The sequence below is a fragment of the Littorina saxatilis genome, linkage group LG13 (genome assembly GCF_037325665.1).
Source record: "Littorina saxatilis isolate snail1 linkage group LG13, US_GU_Lsax_2.0, whole genome shotgun sequence".
Lineage (NCBI taxonomy): Eukaryota > Metazoa > Mollusca > Gastropoda > Littorinimorpha > Littorinidae > Littorina > Littorina saxatilis.
Window position 1 is genome coordinate 21,107,255 of NC_090257.1, and position 21,669 is coordinate 21,128,923.

Sequence of the window (21,669 nt, forward strand, 5' to 3'; positions counted from 1 at the left end):
ATAGGTAAAAGAGAGAGAGAGAGAGAGAGAGAGAGAGAGAGAGAGAGAGAGAGAGAGAGAGAGAGAGAGAGAGAGGAGGAGGAGGAGGAGGGGGAAAGAGAGGGGGGAGAGAGGGTAAAAGGGTAAAAGAGAGAGAGATAGAGAGTCTGCGTGTGTGTGTGTGTGTGTGTGTGTGTGTGTGTGTGTATAGGACGCGGTCTTGCACAATAATTGTCAGGCATGATAGACAGGGCTAGTGTATGAGGGGGAGGGGCCTACACAATGAGGCAGGGGTACAGGGGCTGGCTCCGCAGATGCTGAATTAATACAGAATTCGAAAAGGGTATTTTGGGTCTCTCCTGCCGGGTGGGGGAGGGAGGGGGGGGGGGGGCTTCCGGAACCCAGGAACCCCACCCCCCCACCCCACCGAAGATCCAGCCGTGATATTGTTTCAAGGCACATGCAGTCCTCCCGTCGTAACGATTCGACTCACCATCTCAGATATTGCCAGACTATTACATGGAATAAGGTCATCCCCCCATTGGACACAGAACGAAATCATCTCCCTGAGTGTTTTCAGTGCAGAGTGGGAATGTTTTGATATATATCCAACAGTTGACTGTACCTTTAATCCAATGAAATGGAATATATAGGCCTGTAAATCTTTAGTTACAAAGTTTATTTGCTTTAAAAACAATAGAAATTTTATTTTCTTTGAAAACAATAGAAAGTGTATTTGCTTAAAAAACAATCTTATTTAAATTCCGATTTGTCTTAATTTCAGGCCATCTGCGTGACGTCACAGGAAACTACCACGCGTCATACTACGTCATGTCGGCCTGTGGTCTGATGTGTTCCGCCATTTTACTGTTCGTGCCCCTAGCAACCAGACACGAAAAGCGGACACTTTACAAAACACACAGGGACACAGAAAATGCAGCTGCGCTTAAGCCGTTAAAGGGATAATGTGTGAACCATCTGAAATTCTGGTGCTGAAACGCCGCCTGTAAATCAACTACAAGATAACAATAAAAATATACTCACCATGCATTTATATGGACAAAAAACCAAATCGCGTCACGCGAAATTAGTATATTCAGTCAATCTGTCCATTAAACGCACCGCATGTTTTTACTTAGACAACACTCAACAGTGTTGTCAATTACATACCCCGCGACCTCACCATCCAACACGTTCACTCACAGAAAGTGACAAGCCAGCATAGCGTAGTAGCGTAAAGCGCTTTACAGGAAAGTGCGCTTTTCTCTACTCGTTTTACCTTTGTCAAGGAACTTTTATGATGTTTCCGTGACCTGTAAATGAACAGAGAAATGTATGTTTTCTTTTCTTGGAGATCGGTAATGATTTTGTTATGTTTTGGTATTTAGATGAAAAGTTGTTCCGGAAAGTTGTAGTACGTTTGAGTAGTTAGACGTTTTCCAAGACTGTTCAATTTACCTTTAGTTTTGGTCTCCTGGAAGTACTCATTTCTACATTTGATTTTTGACTTTGCTGTGTAGACCTGTTCATTTCTTATACTGTGACTTCAGTGAGTACCGTATCTTGTACTTCTTTTTCATTACCCGTGATTGTGTTATTCCATTGTTCTGGCATTCTGTTTTTGAGTCAATAGCGAAATCTTCGAAGTTTTATTTTGTTTACCAAAGTGTTTGTGGCCGTACGGTTGCGTGACGTCATCTTCCAGTGTGTCGGTGTATGACAGTGTGTCGGTGTATGACAGTGTGTCGGTGTATGACAGTGTGTCGGTGTATGACAGTGTGTCGGTGTATGACAGTGTGTCGGTGTATGACAGTGTGTCGGTGTATGACAGTGTGTCAGTGTATGACAGTGTGTCAGTGTATGACAGTGTGTCGGTGTATGACAGTGTGTCGGTGTATGACAGTGTGTTGGTGTATGACAGTGTGTCGGTGTATGACAGTGTGTCGGTGTATGACAGTGTGTCGGTGTATGACAGTGTGTCGGTGTATGACAGTGTGTCGGTGTATGACAGTGTGTCAGTGTATGACAGTGTGTCGGTGTATGACAGTGTGTCGGTGTATGACAGTGTGTCAGTGTATGACAGTGTGTCGGTGTATGACAGTGTGTCGGTGTATGACAGTGTGTCGGTGTATGACAGTGTATGACAGTGTGTCAGTGTATGACAGTGTGTCAGTGTATGACAGTGTGTCAGTGTATGACAGTGTGTCAGTGTATGACAGTGTATGACAGTGTGTCGGTGTATGACAGTGTGTCAGTGTATGACAGTGTGTTGGTGTATGACAGTGTGTCGGTGTATGACAGTGTGTTGGTGTATGACAGTGTGTCGGTGTATGACAGTGTGTCAGTGTATGACAGTGTGTCGGTGTATGACAGTGTGTCGGTGTATGACAGTGTGTCAGTGTATGACAGTGTGTCAGTGTATGACAGTGTGTCGGTGTATGACAGTGTGTCAGTGTATGACAGTGTGTCAGTGTATGACAGTGTGTCGGTGTATGACAGTGTGTCGGCGTATGACAGTGTGTCGATGTATGACAGTGTGTCGGTGTATGACAGTGTGTCGGTGTATGACAGTGTGTCAGTGTATGACAATGTGTCGGTGTATGACAGTGTGTCAGTGTATGACAGTGTGTCGGTGTATGACAGTGTGTCGGTGTATGACAGTGTGTCGGTGTGTCGGTGTATGACAGTGTGTCGGTGTATGACAGTGTGTCGGTGTATGACAGTGTGTCAGTGTATGACAGTGTGTCAGTGTATGACAGTGTGTCGGTGTATGACAGTGTGTCGGTGTATGACAGTGTGTCAGTGTATGACAGTGTGTCGGTGTATGACAGTGTGTCGGTGTATGACAGTGTGTCGGTGTATGACAGTGTATGACAGTGTGTCAGTGTATGACAGTGTGTCAGTGTATGACAGTGTGTCAGTGTATGACAGTGTGTCGGTGTATGACAGTGTGTCAGTGTATGACAGTGTGTCGGTGTATGACAGTGTGTCGGTGTATGACAGTGTGTCGGTGTATGACAGTGTGTCGGTGTATGACAGTGTGTCGGTGTATGACAGTGTGTCGGTGTATGACAATGTGTCGGTGTATGACAGTGTGTCGGTGTATGACAGTGTGTCAGTGTATGACAGTGTGTCAGTGTATGACAGTGTGTCAGTGTATGACAGTGTGTCAGTGTATGACAGTGTGTCGGTGTATGACAGTGTGTTGGTGTATGACAGTGTGTCAGTGTATGACAGTGTGTCGGTGTATGACAGTGTGTCGGTGTATGACAGTGTGTGCCTCGGTGTGTAGAAGTGAGTAAATCACGGTGTGTGCGTATGGCATAACTAGTGTGCACAGGAGTTCGGTACAGGACCACTGCTATGCAGACATAACATTTCACTGACACTTTTCCAAGCTTGTTTTTAATCCAAACATAACATATCTACAGGGTGGTCCAAAATAAGCGCCCATTTTCGTTTTGATCTCATTTTTGACTGCGAATAGGGATTTAAAAAATGTGTTTACTAAACAATAGCAGAATGATGGGAGATTCTGTCTTGCAAACTTGCTAGAAACAGGTCTGCCGTTAGTAGTTGATAATATGCTCTATCCAGGCTCCTCTTCGTCGAAGAACTGCTGCAACACGAACGTTGAAATTGTCCATGGCTCGTCCAATCATGTCAGCTGGCAGCTGGTATGCGCGTGATGTCCCTTCTGCTGTCGTCCTACAGAGCTGCCAGGGTCTGGGGATTGTTGCTGTATATCCTGTCCTTGAGGTGCCCCTACGGAAAGTAGTCGGGTGGGTTGAGATCAGGGAAGAAGGGTGGCCAAGGGAAGTCAGTGCGTCGTGAAATGAGTCTATCACCAGGGAAGAGGAGCCTGGTTAGAGCATAAGTTGATCATGTGTTGATGTAAATTTACTGTTACGTTATTTTGGTAAAATGTATAGGCTATGTATTTGATGTTTGAATAGAATGGTTTTATTCATAGTTAATATGTAAAGCGCGGAGAGAGCATAGTTTACTGTGGTTCGCGCTATAAAAGTTGTCATTATTATTACTATTATGTTATTTATATTATATTATCAACTACTAAGAACAGACAAATGTCTACCAAATTTGCAAGACATAATCTCACATCATTCTGCTATTGCTTGGTGAACACATTTTCTAAATCTCTCTTCGCAGTCAAAAATGAGATCAAAAAGAAAATAGGGCGCTTTTTTTGACCACCCTGTATATGTTTTTGGAATCCGGAGATGATAAAGGATAAGATGAAATCATTTTTAGATCGATTACTAACAGTTTTGATTTTATTAGAATCTTGCGATTTTTAATGGCCAAACTCATTAATTAGTTATTAAGCTTCCAAGCTGAAATGCAAACCCATAGTCCGGGTTTTGTCGAAGATTGCGTGATCAACATTTCCATCAATTTTATATAAAAAAGTGTGGGTGTGACAGTGCCGCCTCAACTTTACCCAAAAGCTGGTTATGACGTCATCAAAAAATTGAAAAAAACGTCCGAGGATATCATTCTCGGGAACTTTCATGTGAAGTTCCATGAAGATCGGTCTCGTAGTTTTTTCTGAAACACTCTACACACACACACACACACACACACACAGACACACACAGACACACACACACACACACACACACACACACACACACACACACACACACACACACACACACACACACACACACACACACACATATATGCACCACCACCCTCGTGTCGATTCCCCGTCCTTGTCAAAACTTGACTAAATGAAAAAACGAACAAGGATTCGGGTTTCGACGGATATCTTCATCAGCCAAAAAATGCAAAATATGAAAGGAGAAATGACAGAAAAGAAAGTCAAGAGGCGAAGCCTTCAAGGCTCACGTAAGAAATCGACAAACAGTAACACAAACTCAATCACTCCGTCACACATACACACACACACACAGTAAGCATAGGTGAAACTGTGCAAGAAAGCGAGACACTAGATCTGCCAACTAGTCTCGGCCCGCTCACAATAACAATGACCGAGACTTTCAGTAATTCCTTCGCGTGGTCAACGTCTAACCCTCTTACATCATAATGTGACGTCTTCAAATGTTAAAGTTTCTATCACACACGTCAAACACTTTTGACCGAGACGTAATCTTCTTATGCGAGCTTTATCCATAGACTCGGAAATGTTAAAGTTTCTATCACACACACACACACACGCACGCACAGACAGACAAAAGTTAGCATCGCATAGGCTACACTTACGTGTGGCTGGCTCATTCGGGAAGCCCCATCAAAACAGATGAACACCTATAATGCATGCCCACGTGTAATAAAAAGGATTAACCGCCTAAGGGCAGAAGCTGGGAACTACCAATTTCTAGAGCTTAAATGCACCTGTCAATCCGACCTCACCATTGCTCATTTGACTTTGGAGTGTGATTTGAACTCATGCCACTTTCAACCCCTGACTCAGTTTATAAACTCAAATAGAAATATCCTGCCAAATACCTCAAAGGAAAAATTAAGCTATCTTTTAAGTTTTAATAAAGACCTTGGGTGGCAAGGTCCCAAACTTATCGCTGGACTTATGCACACGCACCCACTTGGTCCCTGGATATGAAGAGACATTGCTGCGGCTGACGCCATTGCTTCTCATACAGCTACTATATATTTTTATCAGAACTTTTAAAAATACCATTTTATATCCAAGTATCTCTTAACACACTTTTTAATTAGATGAGCGAGAGTGTGCGGGGGGCGGGAGGGTGGTGAACCACTGTACATAAAGGGAAAGTTTGTGTGCGTGCCTGTGTGTGTTCTTAATCTAAGACAAATGTCGCCAATGTTTTTACAGAGTGACGTTAAATAAACGATTTTATCATCATCATTATTGTCTGTATGTTCATGGAAACCTTCGGGTTTGCATAACAGTTTTTATAGGGCTAAGAAATTAGCCCTAACATTTTCAATCCTGTTTGATTGCACTTCGCCTCCCGAGGTGATCGTAGTGTTACGGCACTCGGTTACATCTGGCGCTTGCGAGCAGGGATGGGACTCGGCATGATATGTTCAGGTAATGGCATAATATGACCACTGAACATTTTCCTGCTGTTCCCATTCTGCGAACTTGGGATGGACAGTGGTCCCCCGGTTCGGAACTTCGGGACGAAGTTCATTCAAACGGGGGCGATTGTGACAGGGGAGGCTACCGCTCCTTTCACAGCAGACTCTGCACCCGAGTTGTTGACCTTTAAGTCAACACCGGTGGATTGTGGAATTCTGTTTGTGATGGGGTTTGGTGGTTTCCGATTGTCTGTATGTCATGTCATGTCGTGTTCTGTCACGTGCATGTCATGTCACACTCAGCACGAGTAATTCACTGCAGTTGCTGGCCCGTAGAGTGCGTTCTTTCACAAGCAAACATGCTGATTACATAGCGACTGCTTTAACGCACCTCGAGCTTACATAGCCAAGTCAGTGCTCAAATAGCGATTTTCTCCCGAATTCCTGAGGGTAAAGGGGGACAATCACATTTTCGTTGTGTCTTAAACACACGACACAGCTCCCTCTGCTCTTGGCGTGGGTCCAGAAAGGGGGCTAGCTGCCCTTGGTGGCGTTCCCACTCGCCCTGCAGGAGTCCTCGTGTTTCTCGGGAGAGAAGTGAAAGTCGCTAGAGGGGTGAGCTTCAGCTCACTCTTTGTCTAGGGACGCTTTTGTTACCCTGCTTTTATCCTGCCTTTTTAACCCTGAGCTGTTTGGCTTGTTTTTTCTTGGTGACCGTACCGTACCTTGTAAGTGATGAGCCAAGTTGCTAAACACAAACTGCCAAACACCACCTTTGCTGATAGGCGGGAAACGTTCATCTGGGTAGATAACTACCTTCCAACGGACACCACTGCTCTGAGGGAGCAAGATTGGTCCCTTAATATGGACCAAACAGCAAGCGGTTCTGACCGCGCCCCAGATATTCCCATGGAATCACTGAATGAGACTGACCGGGCCAGCCGGACTGGTCAGTCCCCAAAATCCAAACAGCTTAATAAAGCAATCACCAATGAGAAAACCAGCATATCTTCTCCTTTCAAGAGAAAGAGATTGCGGGAGGACGACCCTGAGGGGGGGCAGAGCTCTCCGGAATCTCTTCTCTTCCGGGATAGCCCCCCACGCTCTCAGATTACTGATCATTTTGAGGAAGACTTCACCGAAGTCAATCGTAAGAAGCCCAAAAAGAAAAAGAAGCAAAAGGTCCTCTGCGAGGGTCCCCCTCTTCAGGGAAACACAGGTATTTCCCATGCAACATCTGCCCGGGGGGTCGACACCTCCCAACCCCTAACTGAATCACAAGAAAACCAGACAACTCAACAGCCACTACCACCTGCCAATACACACACACACACAAAACAAAGACCCCGAAGAAAACTTCTTTACCAACCCAAGCAACCTCCTCCCTCCTTCTTAGAGTTCCCCGTGGTGGTGCAGGACCTGAAGGAGGGCCCTGCAACATTGCAGGGACTCGGCCTCAGGAGGAAAAAAACTTTTGACCTTGCCATCGGCGAGGTCAAAGAAATACGCATGCTGGCAGCTGGGAGCGTCCTGGTAGGGTGCTCCTCAGCATCACAACAAAACAAGCTATTGAGGCTGGACTCGATCGGCGGCATCAAAGTGAAATGCCACCGTCCGGAGGTAACAACCGAAGGTGTCATTAAACGCATACCCACAATACATTCAGGAACAGACCTGTCTGAGATGGCAGTGGGCGTGCGCGTCCGGATGGAGGATGGGAGTCTTGTAGAAAAGGGCCCCTCCTCGGTTCGATCTTTTCGCCGTCTTCTCCTTAGGGATGGGAAACCGTCTCAGGCGGTCCGTGTCACGTTTACAACGGCAATTCTTCCAGACAGCGTCGTTCTGGAGAGTGAGGTGTACGGCGTCGAACCCTACACTCCTCCAGTGCGGCGCTGTACGAAGTGCCAGAGACTATCGCACCTAAAACAACAATGCAAATCAAAAGTGCAGATCTGCCCCCGATGTGGCTCCAAGGGCCACGACGGAGCGACGTGCACCAAGGCCAAACATTGCGTAAACTGCAAGGGCGAGCATTCCGCCGCTTATCTTGGATGCCCGGAAATGAGACTGAGGCTGCAGGCCAATAAGATCAGGTCGGCAGCATACATACCATATTCTGAGGCCCTGGATCGGGCGCGGCGCGAGCTCGCCAAACAACAAAATAAAACAGCGACTGCCCCAGCGGAAATGAGGGACTCCTTCTGGCGTCCCCCTCCGCAACCGATCCGGCGGACCTCAACCCCCCGGTCCGGGTACTCTTTGGCTGTCCAGAGACCCCCCCTGGGTGGGCAAGTAAATAAAATACAAGAAATCAAAAACAAAATGACCGAACATGACAATACACTCCTTCCAGTTCATGCGGACAGTTCTGCTGCAACCGCGAAGCACCAAACAACTTCGCAAAATCCAAATCCTGGCCCCCAGGCGCCCTGTAAGTCTCAGACGGCTCGGGCAGAGGCGCCGCTTCATGGGACCCCCGGGTTAAAGGCCTCCCTCCTACGCAAAGCCCAGAACAGGAAGGAGGACTCGAAAGAAGAGCAGCTCTTCGAGAGGTTGATGGGGAGAATGGAGGAGGGATTGGCCCAGAGATTCAGAGAATACAGACTTAAAACTGAACAGGAAATAAAGCAGCAGATGAGGGAGGAGCAGGAGAAGGCAGAGCTTGAGCTAGCCGACGCTGCACTAGATAAGCTAAAAACAGGAGAGCAATATGCAAATTTAAATGAACAACAAAGAGGCCTTCAAGGTTTCATCGAGCAGTGCCTCGGCTTCATGGTTAAGGCCAGACAGATGCAGAGTCCTCTCGACCTGATCGACTCCCTCTCAGCTACATACACACAACTCTCCAACACCAAGGTTGAACGCTTCATTCCGGGCGGCGCCACTCTGGCGCTGGGCGCTCTTGCTGGTGCCAAGCAGTTGTCCGTGACGGATATGAAAGCTGTTAAAACCACTTTTTAACCTATTTTAAATCTGCCCTTTAACTTACCTTCTTTGTGCGTGTTAAAATGGCTGAACAAGGTGAAAGCGGTCACGGATTTATCATATTACAGTGGAACTGTCGCTCTATCAACTCTAACTTCTCTCAGCTATATAATTATATATCAAATCACTCTGCTGACATCTTAGTTATCCAGTCAGTCAAGAGAAAACGCTCCCTACTGCCTTCTATAGATGGTTTTGACTTCCCTCCCATAGTAGAGCAAAAGGGCTCAGGGCAACTCATTCAAACAGCTATTTATCTAAAGTCTTCCTTAAATTACAAACCCTTTGCACCTCTCATCCCTAGTTCAGAAAATCTCAGTACATGTGCTGTTGAAATCGAAATAAAAGGATCCAAAAACCTCAACATAGTTAACATATATTACCCCCACGGGTGTAATAAAAAAGGAACTACCGACTGGCTAAAATCCCTGGATCATGGCAGGGCACACTGGTGCGTGATGGGTGATTTTAATAATCACCACCCTCTGTGGGACTCTGCTAACCCTAGATACAAACATGCCAATAGCAACCTCGCTGACGTCATTTTGGAAACTGACTTTTGTATACTAAACGATGGCTCGGCAACCAGACTTCCAGACAGAGCTGACCATTCCCCGTCAGCAATCGATCTCTCCCTTTGCTCAAATGCCATAGTCACTGACATCGACTGGAACGTTTTCCCGGACGCCCTCGGCTCCGATCACTTACCCATTGTTCTTACCTTCCGCCACTTCGCCCCTAATCGCAATAACTCGGAGGTCAGAAAAAAGTACAATTACAAACAGGCAAATTGGGACAGCTTCCGTGCGGAGCTCGAGGGTGTCAGGGAGGAAACTCTCCTTACGGATGACATCGAAGCCTCTTACAATAACATACGTCAATGTATACTCACTGCTGCCAATAATCACATTCCGCTTAAATCAGTAAATCCTAACTGTAAGGCCAAAAGGAATGAGTGGTGGAATGCAGACTGTGATGAAGCCTTGGCAAACAAGCGATATCACATTAGGACATATCTCAGGCACTGCTCAGACGCTAACTTCACGAATATGAAGTCAGCTGAAATACAATTTAACCAGATCACCGCTGAGGCTAAACTTCAAAACTGGGAAAACTTTGTCCACAAAGAAACTAAAGATTACAAAGACTGTGGCAAAATCTGGAAGAAAATCCGCAGATTTAAATGTAGATACAGAACTAAAGAAAAGCCACTACTATCGGGTGATAAAATGACCACAACTGACTCTGAAAAGGCAAACCTATTAGCAGATACCTTTGCCAAAAATAGTCAATCAAAATCCCTAGATACTGAACGACTCAATTATAGGTTAGATCAGGAGAAGGGTTTCACATACCCCCCAGATGACAACCAGTTGCCTATAAACTGCATGTTTAAGGCAAAAGAAGTCCAAAACGCCATCTCTTCTGTGAAAGACCCAAAAAAATCCACAGGTTTAGACCCAATATCATATCACATGATAAAACATCTACCACCTAACTTTGTTAAGTTGCTCACTCAGTTTTTTAATCTATGCTGGTTAAAGGATACTATCCCCGCAGCGTGGTCAGACTCACAAGTAGTAGCAGTATTGAAGAGCGGAAAACCGGGCAATCTACCTGGCAGTTACCGCCCCATATCACTAACCCCCCACCTCAGCAAGATCTTTGAGCGTGTGGTGAACCAGAGGCTGGAGTTCCACCTCAATAAACACAATATCATTCCTACATGCCAGGCAGGTTTTAGGCAAGGTCGTTCGTGTGCGGACCACATTGTGCACGTCACTGAAAAAATCAAAAAGACCTTGGCACATAGTAATAATTCTCTTCTTGGAACCTTCTTTGATATTAAATCTGCGTACGACAGCGTCTGGCATGCTCGTCTACTCCTAAAACTCGGCAGAATCGGTGTCTCTGGCCACATGTACCAATTCATCAAAAACTTCATCAGCAATCGCAAGATGTCTGTCCGGGTGGGCTCTTCGGTGTCCGAAACCCATGCGCTGGACATGGGGGTTCCCCAGGGCAGTATCATCGCGCCAAACTTATTCAGCATCATGCTTTATGACATTACTTCTGTTAAGGTTGACGGTGCCAGTGTACTTCTGTATGCGGACGACCTCGCCTTAATAGACACTAATAGACCACGCCATAACAGAGTTACCAACACTGTTGACTTATCTTCTTACCAAACTAAAATCGACAACCTCTGTCAATATATGTACACCAACGGCTTCCAACTAGCCTCAAATAAAACAGTCTTTCTTGTTGTCTCCCGTAGACAACTGTACAGGAACTGCAGTATAAAGATAGGTTGTGATATTATCAAACCGAGCTCAGAAGTTAAGTTCCTCGGCGTTATCATCGATACCCGACTTAACTGGACCAGTCATATCGAACATCTGATCAATAAGGCCAACAAGGATCTTTATATCATACGCTACCTGGCGTCCCAATCCTGGGCCAGAGGGCGTAAGTGTGTCACAGAGGTAGTGCGGGCATTAATTCGCTCCCGCCTCCTTTACGGGTGCGAAGCTTATTTCGCGACGCGCCCGGCGCTCATGAAAAAACTGGCTATTATAGAGTGCAGGGCGCTCAAAATAGCTCTGGGACTCTCCCAACAAGCGAGTAAGAGTCGAGTCTACAGCGAGTGTGGGTGGCTGCCCCTTGTGGATGAGATAAAACTCCGTTCAGCTCAGTATGCTGTCAGAGCCCACGCGGTAGAGAACTCTGCCTGCGAGGTCCTGACTGACTTTTTTCCTCAGCACCAAAATTATGAGGCCAACACCAAACATAGCACTCAACTCTTGGCCAAAACGCTACCCTTATCCGACACAGTAAACCGCATTCTAGCCGATAGCGGGGTGAAGGTCAGTGAGCTGGCCAGGGTCCCCCCGCCCTCCTACCCGCCTTGGCTTGAGGAAACCCCTACTATCATATACGACAGTGAAGATAATACTACCAAAAAAGATAACCCCGTCTACCTAGCTACTGTTACAAAAGAAACCCTAAACTACAAATTCTCGGAGCATTTAAAAGTCTTTACTGACGGATCCAAATTTGCAGACGGCAGCGTTGGCTGCGCCTTTGTGATCCCAGATCTCAAAATCTCAAGGAAATATACTCTTAATAAAGACATCTCCATATTCTCAGCCGAGCTATTTGCCTTGCTCATGGCATGCACTTTTATAAATGACCTCCCAGTCACACCGCGTGCGGTAGTTTTCTGCTCTGACTCGCGCTCTTCATTACAAGCTCTGCATCGAAACACATCAAATCGGGCAGAGCTACAAAGAGAAATCCTCTTTATATGTCACCAGTTAATCTCATCCGGCACATCCGTATCATTTCTCTGGGTCCCCTCTCACGTAGGGGTCCGGGGAAATGAACTGGCGGATGTCGCTGCCAAAGAAGCGGCAGAATCTAGCCCAGCTAACACTAACATCGGCTACTCAGTAACCGAGTTCTACAGTAAAATCCGTAAACTCATTCGAAGTCAGTACGTAACATCTCTGTCCTATCAACCCATTGATATGAACGATCTACACCCCGATCTCCCAACAAACCTCCTCACTATCTTCAGACGCCTCCGTGCCGGCGGCTGCCGCTTCCATATCTTTAACAAGTCCTGCCATTGTGGAGAACCCTATTCATTTCAACACATTTTCGCTCCATGCGCTACAAATAGAATTACCTTTAAAACCTTATATGACCATATGCAGCTCCATGGTCTGAGTCCCCAGGATTATCTGCGCAGTAGCAGTTCTCTAGGCTGGTCACACAGCTTGCTGCTGTGCCGACTGGTCAGGGACTCGGACATGGGGCTGTTTCAGTTTGAGGTCGAGTGGCTCCCGCCATCCCTCCTGATTCCAGCGACTACCTTCTAGACAACATATCCTCACCCAAGGCCCACTAGTCGCCAAACTGTACATATTGTTTTTATTACCACGGCCTTCGTGGCTTACATCTTAATCCTTTTATTTGTAAAAAGTTTTGAGATTTATTGTTCGTGTTCCTCTTACTTGCTCATCTATTTGGTTTTATTGGTGATCCTGAAAGGTTCCACTTTTTAACTCGATTTGAAATAAAAAAAAAATAATATTACAAGCCCGTTATTCAAGATATAGAATACAGACTTATAATTCTTACCAAGAAACATCTTAACTACTTTTCATTTTAACAAATTCCACAGAGCATTATCAACTCAACCCCACCCCCTGCCCTCCTCTCCTTATTTTTTGTTTCTTTCTTTCCTCTTTTTGAAAGCGGACAAACACTCAAGTCCTTAATGGCTCAAAACCGTAGGACTTTTAATATTAATTTTAACTTGTCTGTATGTTCATGGAAACCTTCGGCTTTGCATAACAGTTTTTATAGGGCTAAGATATTAGCCCTAACATTTTCAATCATGTTTGATTGCACTTCGCCTCCCGAGGTGATCGTAGTGTTACGGCACTCGGTTACACTATGGATACAAGTGAAAGCAACTCGTGAACAATAACAATAACAATAACAGCACTTTATTGTCCATTAAAATATTACATAAAAATGGGGAAAAAATGTCGGTACACCCTGCCTGCCTGTAAACGATTATAACTACAATTGTATAGGACAACCCATACAATCTTGACAGAGACATTTTCGAACATCGCCTATTCTCCCAGGCATTGCCAAAGCCATGATCATGGGGCCATCCTTCGTCATCGTCAACAAGTACTTCCGCAAACGTCGCTCATTGGCCATGGCCGTCAACATACTGGGGGGTAACTTCGGCTCGATTCTCATGCCCATCTTGACGAATGCGCTGTTGACGGAATACGGTGTGCGCGGAGCTCTGCTGGTGCTGGGAGCGGTTTACTTAAACGTGGTGGCGGCGGCCTGTCTTCTTAGACCTCTGCATCAGTATCGGAGGAGGGGACGGAATAAAGCCAAAGATGGTGAGAATGGGGGCCGGGTACGTAGCTCAGTTGGTAGAGCGGCACTGGATTTCTGTTCCTAGGGTCACGGGTTCGAATCCAGACCGGGACGGACACAGGTCAACTTTATAATAATAATAAGAAGAAGAACATTTATATAGCGCTAAATCAAAAACTTTCGTTAAAAAGGCTTGCTCTAAGCGCTTGACATCTAAACTAAAACGTCATTCACACTCTTTACAATGATGTACAAGAACTTCATGTCACACTCTTTCATTCAGTATAGCACCATTAACACAGTTGTTATTTTGTACAAGACAATAAGTTAGTCTAACATTTAGAATGTTCATAAGATGAAAACAAGAGAAAACCAGACTGATTAAAACAACTGCTTAGTGCTAACAAAGCATGAATCTTAATGATAACGTAATACATGTTTAACTGTTAAGACCATAAAAAACCTATATGCTAAAATAACTTCGAACTTTTAAGAACTTCTTATAAGATACACAGCACATCTAGATAAACACCAGAATGATAAAACAAAAGGCAACTCGTTAAAACTATTAAATGCATCAATGTCTAAAACACGAAAGACTCAAATATAAGATATTCTCTAGAATTGTTTATTAAAACTGAAACCGACCTGCTCAAAGTAAACCATACCCAAACTTTATGTGCAGACGGTATCCATGTCCCACCCTCGTGTCACAACAGTGGCACGTAACAGACCGGCCTCGGTCCTTCTGCCATAGGTGGCTGATTGCACCTAAACACGCACGTGCACACCTGGGTAGCGCGACTCTTGTTGCTGCTAGCTTTCCATTGGGAGGAAGCGACCGAAATGTTCCAGCATTGGGATAATAGAGTGTGTAATAGAGTAAGTAAGAGTTATTCGGAACCATTCTCCTGGCTTCTGAGAGAATAACAAGCATTGAAATGAGCAAGCGACTTTCATCCTCAATTTAAACTACTCACTTATCGCCCCCCCCCCCCCTGGCGCAAATCAAGAGCACACGATAATCCCAAAGAAATGACACTCCTCTTTCTCTCCCTCTTATTACTTACAGTTATACTCACACACCTGCGCGCGCACACACTCACATACACCTGACACACACGCAATCACTCTCGTGCGCACATACATCACACATAGCCAAGTCATGTATTGAATTGGGCAAATAACGAGGGCAGTTTATTCAAGAGAATACCATCTGACAATGAGAGATATCATTGTGCAGTGATAAGTCCCAAATTAGAGGTACTACTCGTTATTCAGCCCAACTAAAGACAGTATACTAGGTTAGAGGTGGGAGGTTTAGGATTGTTGTGATGTTATACATGAAGGAGTTGCCTGGGCTACATGTGATCTGTAAGATGATCTTTTGTGGCAGCTGGTCTAAGTAGCCTAAGTACGCGTTGCTTTTCCAATCCCCCATCACCTTGACAATTTCCCCCGGCACACCACAACTCAACGCCCACGCGGCACCACCCCGCCGAAAGCTGTGGCTGGAGAAGTTTCCCCCAGCAACAGCGGTAGTCAAGCGCAGTTTCTTATTAAAGTCTGATCCTTTCATCGGGAAGACCTGCGCCTTGGGGTCCATCGGCCCCAACAAAGGTAACACAGCGGTCACGGCAGACACTGGACACAAGGGATGGAGTGACATTGCCGGGAGCTTAATTTCAACAGAGCGCTCTTTACGCTGAATCGTTTTGCTCCATTGGAGCGTTACCGACATGCCCGTACCCAGAATAACCACCTGGTCTCTTGTGAGCTGCTTACAAGGATCGAAGTTCCCGTTGTCCTGAAACAAGTTCGATCTCCGGAGAACTCCGAAAAAAAACCACCAAACACGCAGCCCAGAACACAATATCTTGCCTACACTCAAGGTCCAGCTGGCTTTTTATTATGTGTAGTAATTCAGGGGTGATTGGGGTTTTCTTATCAGTGGCACACCCCTTGCATTTTTCGATGCCCTTAAGTGTTGTCTGGACGTACCACGAGTCCCTGAATGGGTGCGGCAAGCCGCTTTCAAGATGAAGAATGCGAATAATGTTGATGTATTGCTTGATGGAGGACGGTTTCAAACGTCGGGCTAGGTACGCTGCGTATTGCGCAACAGTCTGCTCGTTCACAGGCACTGGCATTATGTCCATCTCCGCACAGAAACGTAAATACGAGGTAAGGTGGGTGCGGTAAGTCTTCCTAGTGTTATCAGAAAAGGCACTTGCTCTGTAATCCAACACTTCTGCCGTCAGTTGCGCCCCTAATGGGGGCTGCTGGTCTGAAAAACAAGGAACAACAGGGCTTGGTCAGACATATGGTCACACAGGTTGATGTCGGGGGGTCTCCCCCGGTGCCAGAATGTCAACAGACGCACTAAGTCTTCGCGCCGTCTGGGCTCATGGAGGCGGGAAATTGTGTCAGCCATGATGTTTACACTACCAGCCACATGTATCGCCGCGATTTTGCAGTTCACTTTTGCACATTCCCACGCCATTTTACGGAGCAGACTGTTCACATACTTATTAGTCGATCTGCCCTTATTAATGATAGCTTTTGCGACAGTACTATCGGTATGAATAATCACTTCTTGTCCGCACCACATCGGAGCCCATCGTGTCACTGCTTGCACCACAGCGCACACTTCTTTATAGTTAATATGTAGCTCCTTTGCTGCCTGCATGTCTTTTTCAAAGATGGTGTACTGCCAGTCACCTTGCCAAAAGGCACCCGCTGCAATATTACATGCATCTACATGAACATGCTGTTTTGCATTGTGAAAATAATATACTGTGCCGTTAAATACATGGATAAATGAAAGCCACCATTGTACATCCTTATGAAATTCGCCAGATAGTTTCGCTTTGTGTCGCTGCTGCTGAAGGGGTTTAATCGTGTCCAGTATCCGCCGCAGAAAGAATTTTCCTCCTCTGACAGCCTGACAGGCCCAATTAAGGCCCTATGCTTTGTAGCTGAGTTTTTGTCGCGCGCTTCTTTCCTCGGATCTGGAGGAGTCGCTGCCGCAGTTGCTGCAACTTGTCACTTCCAAGTGACAGGGTGTTGTTTCGCGTGTCGATGTCGACACCGAGAAACGTGATACGTTGAGTAGGCCCCACCACCTTCTTCCAGCTAATGTTGAAACCCAGTTCCCTCAATAATCTAATTAAAGACAGTAACATGTCATTGCACTCTTGTCTGGTAGCTGCTACCAGTAGAAAATCATCAATATACGCTAACACACCTGGCATGCCTTTCCGTGCCATGCATCTGCGAATAGCTTGCGACAGGCGATGGAAGTGTGATGGCCCTACATTGCTGCCAAAAGGCAGCCGACTGTCAAAGAGATAAGTAGGTTTCTTTTCACCTGTGAAATGCCATTTCAGCCCAGTCATACAATAATCGTCCGGACTGATGCATACTGACCGATAGGCGGACTGCAAGTCTACTTTTGCACACCAATACCCTGTCTTCGCTACGGCGCACGCGTCAGATACGGTTTGAAATTTAGCTGACTCAGGTATAGAATAGTCGTTCATTGCCCTACCTGTGGGTTTGCTAGCGTCATGGATCAACCTGATGCTGCCATCATCCTTGGGAATCGCAGCGATAGCGCTTACCACAGTTGGTTTTCTACTAGCTACAATGTAATAACCTTTTTCTATCTGATCTAATAGCTCTTTTTCCACAGCTTTATGGTGTTCGTTCGATGACCTATGGTTTGTTTGCTCTACGTCTAGTACGCCTGCCCTACTCTCTTCTGTTACACGGAAACCGTTTCTTATGCCATCTAATAAAAAGGTTTTGTCGTGATCGCCTTCTAGCACCTTGTGCCACATTTGAGATTTAGCATTAATGGAATCACTATTTCCGAGAAATTCGCACTTATTGGAATCTAGCTGAGGGAACGGGCTGTTGAAGGTGGGGCCTACCGTTTTGTCGGCAATTCGCTGCGCTGTGTCCTAGGCTGGGGAGGTGGTAGCTGTCACTTTGTGGTCCTTGCCGGGGTGGCCCATGCGACTTCCCTCTAAGGTAAGAAGCCCAAGGGTTTATGAATTAGAGTGAGCTTCAATACGACACGCAAGTCATGACTGATGCGAGAAACAAAGGGACGTACGCGGTCTGAATGCTTACAACATGTGCAACCACAGCAAGTGAGAGTTATGCGGAACCAATCTCCTGGCACCTGAGAGAATGAATGTCATAAGCATTGAAATGAACAAGCAATTTCCATCCTTTCATTGATGACGAGAGTCGCTTGCTCATTTCAATGCTTGTTGTTCTGTCTTTCATGAAGAACGTCGTTGTTCATTTCAATGCTTGTTTTTCTGTCTTTCATGAAGAACTTCGTTGTTCATTTCAATGCTTGTTTTTCTGTCTTTCATGAAGAACTTCGTTGTTCATTTCAATGCTTGTTGTTCTCTCAGGTGCCAGGAGAATGGTTCCGTATAACTCTCACTTACTCTTGTGGTCTACCGTATGCATTTAGAGCGCTTATGTCCCTTTGCTTCTCAGATCCTAAAAAACACTCTATTTGATTAAGATGAAGAGAGAGAGAGAGAGAGAGAGAGTGTGTGTGTGTGTGTGTGTGTGTTTGTGTGTGTGTGTGTGTGTGTGTGTGTGTGTGTGTGTGTGTGTGTGTGTGTGTGTGTGTGTGTGTGTGTGTGTGCGTGTGAATGTGTGTGCATGTTTCGAACTGAGAAAGATGTACTGCAGGCGAACGCATTGCAGCTATTGCAGACATTTTCAAAGTGGTAACTATTGCTTCTCATGTGTGATTTTTAAACACAGAGAGAGAGAGAGAGAGAGAGAGAGAGAGAGAGAGAGAGAGAGAGAGAGAGAGAGAGAGAGAGAGAGAGAGAGAGAGAGAGAGAGAGAGAGATTTTGGGTGGGTTTGTGATACCCATATTCCTTGTGTTAGCTACAGATACGGCAAACGCATGTGGTCATTATTTGAGCTTATGCGTGTGTGAGCGATCGAGCGAGCGAGCGAGCGAGCGTACGTGCGTGCATGCATGTGTATGCGTGATTGTACAGTTCTGTATATATATATTTATATAAAAATAAAAATAAAATATATTTTTTATATATATATATAAAAATCATGTGAGACGTTTTGTTATGAATGTGAATCGCCGAACTTTTGAATATGTATGCTTGGGCGCTTAAAGCTAAGTGTACGACAGCAATTTCCAACAAAAAAATGTCCTAATACAAGACCAAACACCGATTGCTGATTATTATTAAAATCGGAGGATTATTTCTTTCTCTTTTCTCTCTTTTCCCCTCTTATTCTGTGTGTGTGTGTGTGTGTGTGTGTGTGTGTGTGTGTGTGTGTGTGTGTGTGTGTGTGTGTGTGAGTGTGTTCTACACCAACACTAATACATAAACTCGAACACGCACATCAGCAATTACAATGCACATTTGCGCGTGCGCTGTCTGGATGCATTTAATTTCGAAAAGCAAGTTGTAAAGGCCCGGTCACACAGCCCAAAAGTCGCGTAAACGCATGAATCACGCATAACATTTGGTTGTGCGTGCTTTTCGGTCGAGAATTTGACTATTTTCGCTGATTTACGCGATGAAAATCACCGATGAATTGCGCAAGAACTACGGAAAGATCACGCAAAAATCACTAACAAACCACGCACTACAGCGCATAGGCACGCAAAGGTCCACGGAAAACCACGTATAATCTGCTCACTATCACTAATGAACTGCGTATGAATCGCGCATGATTCGCGGAAATTAATTTTTTTGTTTTGTTTTACTTTGGCAAGCTTTTCGAGTTTTATTTCAAGGTTCTTGATAAAAATCCTCAGAAAAAAAGTTTGTTGTCCTTCAAAGTGATATTTGAATGAATTATGGGTCAAAATGGAAGTTTGTTGCACCTTTTTTTTGGATAAAACATGTAGTTTTTGGGACAGATTCTTCTTCCAGAAAAATACAGATGGATCTTTGCAGAATGTTTTATTTTATTTTATGTTTCATTTTACTCTTAAAAAATCCCTTGGTACAACAACAGAACAACTTCTTGAAATTTATAAACAGATTTTTGGTCTGGTAAATATCATAGGCACAACATAAATTTCCGAAAAAAGGGCACGTTTTTGTAATATGACAGAATTTCTAAAATCATTCCTTGGCAATTCTTAAAATGTCTCTCTGTTACTGGACAGATAAGATACAAAGATACAATTTCTGTTCAAAATACAAAAAACAGCAAGAAGATGAATATGTCCCAATGACGGCACTGATGCTCAAAAACCGATTCTGAGTAAACAGAGTCAAAAGTGTTCAAAATAGTGTCAAATGTTAATACAATACTTGGAAAATGATCACTTTATGGTAAGGAAGATATTGCCAATGACTAAATTACATTGCACAATGATTCTATGGTGTTCAAAGTACCTAAAACTGCCGAGAACCCAAAAACCGTTTTTGGACCAAAATTCCGTGCCATCTCTTTAAATCAGAGAGAAAAGAAACGACAAAAACAGGTGTGTTTCACCTACTCGGTATTAATCCAAGTAGCTTAGGGACTCCGCTCACATATGTAACTTCAGCAGGACCGACGACGCACTGCACTTTATCCCAGCCCGCTACAAGTTGCATGAAAGAAAAACAGGCCAAGTACTCGTCATAATCCCTATCGCGGTATAAATAATAGGCAGTGCGTCGTCTGTGCCGCTGAAACTGCGCAGGTATAATCTGCCCATTAGCAAACGTAAAACTGGCACACAAGAACTAACGCCCACTCGTGCAGGGTTCTTTTTGAGGATACGCATTAAATCATCAAAACAGAGATATGTTTCTCCTTTAGATTACACTCATTCACTAACCAAATGTGACCTTCCACCACGGAATGAGTCGCATGTCACCTTTGCATGTGTAGCCGTGTGGCGATTTCATGTACTGTTGTCCCTCTCTTTTACTCCCTGTCTATTATCTTCCCCTGACCCAAGTTGTGTCTCCCGCTAGGACTATGATTATTGTGTGTTGTAGCTAATTGTAGGTGTGTATGGAGGCTGGTTTCTTATTGGTTGATTGTTTGAACGGGTGCGCGCGTGAGTCAGAATAATAGCGTGGGCTAGAAGAGTACCCGGTGTGATTTTGAAGTGTGAAGACGTGTCAGTGTGCGTATCTTGGATTGTGATGTTTTAGTTGTAGTTGAACGATGTTTGTGTTTCTGAAATAATCAATGCAAGTAGTGTAGTTTGGGCCATTATAACTGTATTTTGGCGAAGGAGTGATCAGTCGAGGATTGTTTAGAGAGACTTTGTGTGTGTGTGTTCAGTTGAACAAACGTTTTAGAGCTGGGTTTATATCAGCGAAGTGACTTTCGACCGGGATCGTAATTCAAGTTCCGACGAGTTGTGTGCGGCTGTATATTGAGGAAGGAACTACACTGCTTTCTGGTGTCTGCTTTCTGGTGTACGTTAATTAAAAGTCACGTTATCGCAACCTCTGTCTTGGCGTCTCATTTATGCTTCCTGGCCTATTTTCCCCCTTCCACTCCACCCTATCACATCTGGCGCTGCGAGCAGGATTCAGGAAGTAGAGACGCAGTAGTTTAACATCAGAAAGCAGTGTAGGAGGGACTCCGCACATCCAAGATGGCGGTTGACGTGGCTCCACGATCCCATTGGCAGGTATTTCCTCCTCCCAGGCTTCCTGTCTTCACAAGCGGTGATGATGGCTGTCACCTGGACCATTTCACCACCGAGGCACGTCGCGTCATTT

The 21,669-nt window shown here is 45.0% G+C and overlaps 1 protein-coding gene across 5 annotated transcripts in view; it reads left to right on the plus strand.

The window, feature by feature from the left end:
- The window catches only part of LOC138983839 (monocarboxylate transporter 5-like), a 103,357-nt gene that overhangs the window by 26,320 nt on the left and 55,368 nt on the right, over nucleotides 1-21,669 (plus strand). For 3 of the 5 annotated variants that reach the window (XM_070357175.1, XM_070357177.1, XM_070357178.1), the window contains one exon: nucleotides 13,674-13,946. In XM_070357175.1, the coding sequence (XP_070213276.1) occupies nucleotides 13,674-13,946 (273 nt within the window). Of the gene's footprint in view, nucleotides 1-763; nucleotides 1,632-13,673; nucleotides 13,947-21,669 lie in introns of those variants that run through there. The other 2 variants (XM_070357176.1, XM_070357179.1) reach the window with 1 other exon arrangement.